At 43.0% G+C, this 7500-nt stretch overlaps 1 protein-coding gene across 3 annotated transcripts in view; it reads right to left on the bottom strand.

The window, feature by feature from the left end:
* Spn (protein phosphatase 1 regulatory subunit spinophilin) overlaps positions 1 to 7500 on the bottom strand; it is a 340216-nt gene that overhangs the window by 206938 nt on the left and 125778 nt on the right. The window contains exon 2 of one of the 3 annotated variants that reach the window (XM_071688245.1): positions 1960 to 3981. The exons of the other annotated variants lie outside the window; for them this stretch is intronic. Within the exon in view, the coding sequence (XP_071544346.1) occupies positions 1960 to 2031 (72 nt within the window). The 5' untranslated portion in view covers positions 2032 to 3981. The remainder of the gene's footprint in view (positions 1 to 1959; positions 3982 to 7500) is intronic. 3 annotated transcript variants of the gene reach the window in all.

Below are 7500 nucleotides of genomic sequence, written 5' to 3'. Positions count from 1 at the left end.
ACGGTATACGACCCTTGAACACGACGGTATACGACCCTTCAACACGACGGTATACGACCCTTGAACACGACAGTATACGACCCTTGAACACGACGGTATACGACCCTTGAACACGACGGTATACGACCCTTGAACACGACGGTATACGACCCTTGAACACGACGGTATACGACCCTTGAACACGACGGTATACGACCCTTGAACACGACGGTATACGACCCTTGAACACGACGGTATACGACCCTTGAACACGACGGTATACGACCCTTGAACACGACGGTATACGACCCTTGAACACGACGGTATACGACCCTTGAACACGACGGTATACGACCCTTGAACACGACGGTATACGACCCTTGAACACGACGGTATACGACCCTTGAACACGACGGTATACGACCCTTGAACACGACGGTATACGACCCTTGAACACGACGGTACGACAGAACCCGCCAAGAGCAAGCATTAACAACCGAAGTGTACTAGAGCTAATTACCCCCAGCTAATTACCCCCAGCTAATTACCCTCCCACAACGACGGATCCTTTCATGTCATCTCGTGGGTAATTACTGCATCTTCTTAGCCACCTGATTAAGGGAGGTGGGTGTAGGGGTGTGTAGGGGGTGTAGGGGGGGTGTAGGGGGTGTAGGGGGTGGGGTGTATGGGGTGTAGAGGGTGTATGGGGTGTATTGGGTGTATGGGGTGTATTGGGTGTAGGGGGTGTAGGGAGGGGGTGTATGGGGTGTAGGGGGTGTAGGGGGTGGGGGTGTATGGGGTGTAGAGGGTGTATGGGGTGTATTGGGTGTAGGGGGTGTAGGGAGGGGGGTGTATGGGGTGTAGGGGGTGTAGGGGGTGGGGTGTATGGGGTGTAGAGGGTGTATGGGGTGGGGTGTAGGGGTGAGGGGGGGGGGTGTGGCCCTCATAGCTGTAGCTGGGGTATTCTGGGTTTATATAGCTGGGGGTTGTGGGGGGGTGTGAGCGAGGGGTGGGTTTATATAGGTATTCTACCTTAGCTATGTGGTTTATATGGGTTTATATAGGGTGGGGGTGAGGGCGGCATTACAGTGGTATACTTGGCACCGATCAGCTCTATGTGTGTGTGTAGCTAAGGGTGATAATTTCCCAACTTCCAGCTGGAAATAAGCTCTCTCTCCCTCTCTCTCTCTCTCTTACGTAGAGAGAGAGAGAGAGAGAGAGAGAGAGAGAGAGAGAGAGAGAGAGAGAGAGAGAGAGAGAGAGAGAGGAATGACCAGTACACACACACACACACACACACACACACACACACACACACACACATACACACACACACACACACACACACACACACATACACACACACATACACACAAACACACACACACACACACACACACACACATACACACACACACCACATGTAAACACCCCCCCCCCCATCCCCCACCTTCCCTGAACTTAATATTCACTTTACATCGAGACAACAACATAACGAGCAAGGTAACCAGGGTAATTAGGGACGAACAACATCATTTACAATTACATTAATACCTGAGTGAGACAAGTGGTTAAATATGGAAAGTAATTGTGGGTAAATACAATGTACATACATAGAATAACTGTCTTGAAAAACCAGTGTGTTTATATATATATATATATATATATATATATATATATATATATATATATATATATATATATATATATATATATATATATATATTCCTATGAGTCCATGGGGAAAATGAAACAGGATAAGTTGCCAAGTGCACTTTCGTGTCATAATCACATCATCAGGGGAGACACAAGAGAGAAATATAACAGTCACTTGATATACAACGAAGAGACGTAGCTATGACGCCATTTGGGGTAAACATGTGACTACTATATATATATATATATATATATATATATATATATATATATATATATATATATATATATATATATATATATATATATATAGTTGAATCTTACCAGTGCAAAACATGGTAGGTATATGGAGTGAAGACATTGTAGGCGAGCTAATCCACCCTCACCACACGCCATGGGGTCTGGTCTCTTGAAAACGGGGGGTGGAGCTGATTGGATGAGGGAGAGAGAGAGAGAGAGAGAGAGAGAGAGAGAGAGAGAGAGAGAGAGAGAGAGAGAGAGTAGTTCGAGCAAGTAAGACTGGTTGGTAGGTGTGAACCACAGACAGAAAACGGAGGATTCACGTGACAGTAAGACGGCGTGAAGAAAACGGTAATGTCAGACTGGGGTAGAAAACGAGAGGGGGAGGTTGAGCCGTGTCGGTTCAGCGGGAAGAAAACAGGAAGCAACACCAAACAGAAAATGGCACGCAGATGCCTCTCAAAAGTAAAGAGAATAATAGAAAACGAGAAACAGAAAATGGAGATTTAAACAGAAAATAGAGATCTAAACAGAAAATGGAGATTTATGACATATCCCCTGGCATGGGAGATACAAATGGACAGAAAATGAAGATTAAACCAATTTCATCAAAGTAAATCGTATGCTAAAGGCACAGAAAACAGGCAATGTCAGCAACGACAAAGAAATATCAGAAAGCGCACGTAAAGAAAACGGGATTTGAACCAGAAGAACTACGCGACCAAAGAAAACGGGAAGAAATGTGACGGATACGGTGTAAGCAATGGAAAACGTAAAGCGAAACTGTGGGCGAATAAATTTATGGCTCTCTCATCTAGATAACTGATAAATGAGATAAGTAATGGTTGGAAAATGGGAAGACTTGTTCACAATAAATACAATAATTTCTGACGAAAATCTATTAACAAATATGTAAGAATTTTTTTCTAAATCTAAATTTACTGTACGAAAAGTAAAAGCTCTTCAAACAGGGAAAATGGGAAATTGACAAGGGCAACCGCAAATAGAAAACAGGATATTTGCACAGTCACGAAATAAAAACGGGAAATTGACCTCCCTGCTACACAGGGAAATGGACAACTTACTCAGAAAATTGCAAATGAGAGAAAACGGAAACAGGATACTCGATTAATACACCACAGAAAACGGGAAATCTACTAAACGAATATAGGAAAACCAGAGATTTGTTTGGAATGACATGAAAAATGGGAAATCAACTCAATTCACAGAACAGCACTTCTATTTTGGACAAGACAAAGAGAAAACGAAATATCCACAGCACTTAAAGAAAACGTGAAACCGTAAAGAGAAAAATGAAGATGCAATAAACAGAAGAGTTAAGGAAAATCAGACAAATCAAAAAAGATTGAAATTAAGAAAATGAAAAAAATATTGATGTGAAAACCCACGAAAAGAGAAATTCAGACGAAATTAAAAATCACAAACAAATAAACAAAATAATCACCAGCTGAGCAGAATAAACAAAAATAGATAAATAAATTCCCCAATAAATGAAAGAAGATTTAGAATTATGAGAATGAAATGAATATCTTATGCAAATCTAACCCACCAAAAAAATCTAGAAATTTAAATGACTAACATTTGTGAATGACGTAAAAATAATAAGAAAAGAGACAAAAAAAAAATATGATGTAATGATAATTAGAGAAAATGGGATAAGAAAAAGAAATTGGGAGTTAAAAATCAATAATTAGAAATTATAAATTAGGAATAAAATTTAGGATTATAGTAAATATGAAGAGAATTATAATGATAGATAAGGAATGAAAGATAATGGAGATGCGAAAGATGAAACAGAAATAAATAAGTTAAAGTAATACAGTGTATGAGAGGTATAAAGAAGACGACAATAAATTGGAAACATCAGCAATTTAGTTATGGATATGAATGTGTTCCACTTCTCATCCATTTTCTTTCATAATCTTCATGAAATCTACAATTTTCAAAAAATTCTTCACACTTCACTAACTGTGTTCTCATCATTCTTCACTGGTACTGTCATATTAATATTCCTCTAACGACAGTAATTTCATTCATGAATTATCTAGTTTCTGATAATCCAGTCGTTTTAGCGAATTATTTCACCTTTTTCAGAGAGAGAAAAAAAAAAATCAAATTTTCTTAAAAATCGAAAAATTTAAAATTTTAACAAAATTTTTTTTTTTCAATTTTTCAATTCATTTTTTCTGAATATATATCTCACACACTACACATGTTGTTTTCTCGAATAATCATTAATATATAACTCAACCAATTTAAAGAATTATTCCCAAGTTTCAAAGGGATTTAATCCTATTAGAGATTATTCAAATGGGATCACATTAATCCATCTCCCTTTCAGTGGATTACTATTCCTTTCCAGGGGTTAATATATCCACTGTGGATTACTTCCTTGACTTAGTTAAATCTTTTGGGATTTCCATTTCACAATTAACTACGGTTGGTCACTTCACTGGACGAAAATGGGATGTGGGAGCGTTTTCTCCATACATTACTACACTACCACACCATTTTCCCTAACCGCTCTTCCACTTACAAACCGTTTTCTGTAACTGTATCTGGGATTGTAAAGTCACAGACACACACACACACACACACAGACACAGAACACACACACACACACACACACACACACACACACACACACACACACACACACACACACACACACACACACACAAAAGAAATTAAAGAAGTCACACTTTCTAATTTCATGTTTTGATTTAGAATATTGCACAGAACTTGCTGGTTTCAAAGTTTCTATTAAAAATGTTCACATAGAAAACGAGCACATTGGCTAGGTACAGCCTCCGTTTTCAATGAGCAAAACGTTTTCTTTAGCTTTCTTAATCTTTCTAAATATTTCTTTGGCTTTTGTTCAGATGTGATTCTCAAAACTCTTCTGACTTTTCTCTCTTCTCACTTAAATGATAAATATTATACTTAATCGCTGTTTACAGCGTCAGCGAGGTAGCGCCAGGACACAGACGAAGAATGGCCCATCCACTCATATATATATACATGTACATACATACATACATGCACGAACATATACATACACAGACATATACATATATATATATACACACATGTACATATTTATACTTGCTTGCCTTCATCCATTCTCGTCGCTACCTCGCCACACAGGCGTTCTTTATCATTAAGCTCTCTCTCTCTCTCTCTCTCTCTCTCTCTCTCTCTCTCTCTCTCTCTCTCTCTCTCTCTCTCTCTCTCTTCAAGATATCTCCCCCCAATTTCCCCCATTTATTTCCTGAAACCCCCCCCCAATTTTTCCCCATTTCGATACATGTTTCCCTATTTTGACCAATTTCCTTTTTCTATAATTTTGTCTATATTCTATAAGACTCGATCTCACTTTTACCTAAACTTCCCCTTTCCCTAAATCCTCCCTTAAAACTTAGATTCGCCATTCCCTTAAACCACACACCCCCCCTCACCCCCAGAAAAAGGCGACCCCCCTTCCCCTCCCCTCCTCTCCCCTCTCCACTCTCCCACACATAACAATATTGGCTCCTCCGGCATTCCATCATCTCCCCTCTCCCCACCACTCTCCCCAGCCTCTCTCATCTCCCTTCTCCCCACCACTCACTCATTTCCCCTCTCCCCACCACTCTCCCCAGCCTCTCTCATCTCCCCTCTCCCCACCACTCACTCATCTCCCCTCTCCCCACCACTCACTCATCTCCCCTCTCCCCACCACTCTCTCCAGCCTCTCCTACACTCTCTTCACCCTCTTTCAAGCCCCACTCTCCCAAGCCCCACTCGCCCAAGCCCCACTCTCCCAAGCCCCACTCTCCCAAGCCCCACTCTCCCAAGCCCCACTCTTCCAGGCCACACTCTCTCAGGTCCCACTCTCCCAGGCTCTACTTCCCCAGGCCCTACTCTCCCAGGCCCCACTCTTGCAGATCCCACTCTCCCAAGTTCCACTCTCCTAAGCTCAACTCTCCCAAGCTCTATTCTCCCAGACCCTACTCTCTCAGGCCCTACTCTCCCAGGCCCTACTCTCCCAGGCCCTACGCTCCCAGGCCCTACTCTCCCAGGCCCTACTCTCCTAGGCCCTACTCTCCCAGGCCCTACTCTCCCAGGCCCCACTCTCCCAGGCCCTACTCTCCCAGGCCCTACTCTCCTAGGCCCTACTCTCCCAGGCCCTACGCTCCCAGGCCCTACTCTCCCTGGCCCTACTCTCCCAGGCCCCACTCTCTCAGGCCCTACTCTCCCAGGCCCTACTCTCCCAGGCCCTACGCTCCCAGACCCTACTCTCCCAGGCCCTACTCTCCTAGGCCCTACTCTCCCAGGCCCTACTCTCCCAGGCCCCACTCTCCCAGGCCCTACTCTCCCAGGCCCTACTCTCCTAGGCCCTACTCTCCCAGGCCCTACGCTCCCAGGCCCTACTCTCCCTGGCCCTACTCTCCCAGGCCCCACTCTCCCAGGCCCTACTCTCACAGGCCCTACTCTCCCAGGCCCTACTCTCCCAGGCCCTACTCTCCCAGGCCCTACTCTCCCTGGATTGTAAAGAAAAAGAAATTCAATTTGAAGCAGATCCCCTAAGGCGGCTTACGCCCTTCTGCCTCTCATCCCGTTACCCAATTACGTGCCGGAAGGTTCCTTACTCTCCCACCTCTCACCTGCCACTCTCCCAGCTCTCACCTGCCATTCTCCGAGCTCTCTCTCTCTCTCTCTCTCTCTCTCTCTCTCTCTCTCTCTCTCTCTCTCTCTCTCTCTCTCTCTCTCTCTCTCTCTCTCTCTCTCTCTCTCTCTCTCTCTCTCTCTCTTTCCCGCCACCTGTTTTCTGACAGACGCACACCCCCCCCCCTCCCTCCCACCCAACCATCTTATTTACTTCCTGGCAACTATAGTGGACGCCCGAGATGCCAGTTCGTCTCTTTATTGCTGGATTTCTGCCTGGCCAGAGTCTTTGTGTGTGTGTATGTGTGTGTGTGTGTGTGTGTGTGTGTGTGTGTGTGTGTGTGTGTGTGTGTGTGTGTGTGTGTGTGTGTATGTGTGTGTGTGTGTGTGTGTATGTGTGTGTGTGTGTGTGTGTGTGTATGTGTGTGTGTGTGTGTGTGTGTGTGTGTGTGTGTGTGTGTGTGTGTGTGTGTGTGTGTGTGTGTGTGTGTATGTGTGTGTGTGTGTATGTGTGTGTGTGTGTATGTGTGTGTGTGTGTGTGTGTGTGTGTGTATGTGTGTGTGTGTGTATGTGTGTGTGTGTGTATGTGTGTGTGTGTGACTAAGCGTCTATGTGTCTGTATGTCTGTCTATGTATACGTCAGATACATTATTCAGTCTAAATATGTCTGTTCCCCCCATTGTTAATCATATATATATATATATATATATATATATATATATATATATATATATATATATATATATATATATATATATATATATATTCTATACGAAATACTAATTTTGCACTATGGTCGTTAATCCCCCATATAATGACTCAAATCTCACCTGTACGTTTCAGGTCGTATTATACCCCTCTCTTCCCTCTGATAAGTTGCCAAATCGTAAATTTTAAATCTCATAAAAACTCGATCAAAAATAATATATATATATATACATACGTATAAATTACCA

Source organism: Panulirus ornatus, chromosome 45 (assembly GCF_036320965.1).
Source record: "Panulirus ornatus isolate Po-2019 chromosome 45, ASM3632096v1, whole genome shotgun sequence".
In the NCBI taxonomy this organism is placed as follows: domain Eukaryota; kingdom Metazoa; phylum Arthropoda; class Malacostraca; order Decapoda; family Palinuridae; genus Panulirus; species Panulirus ornatus.
This window is presented reverse-complemented; position numbering and strand designations above follow the sequence as displayed.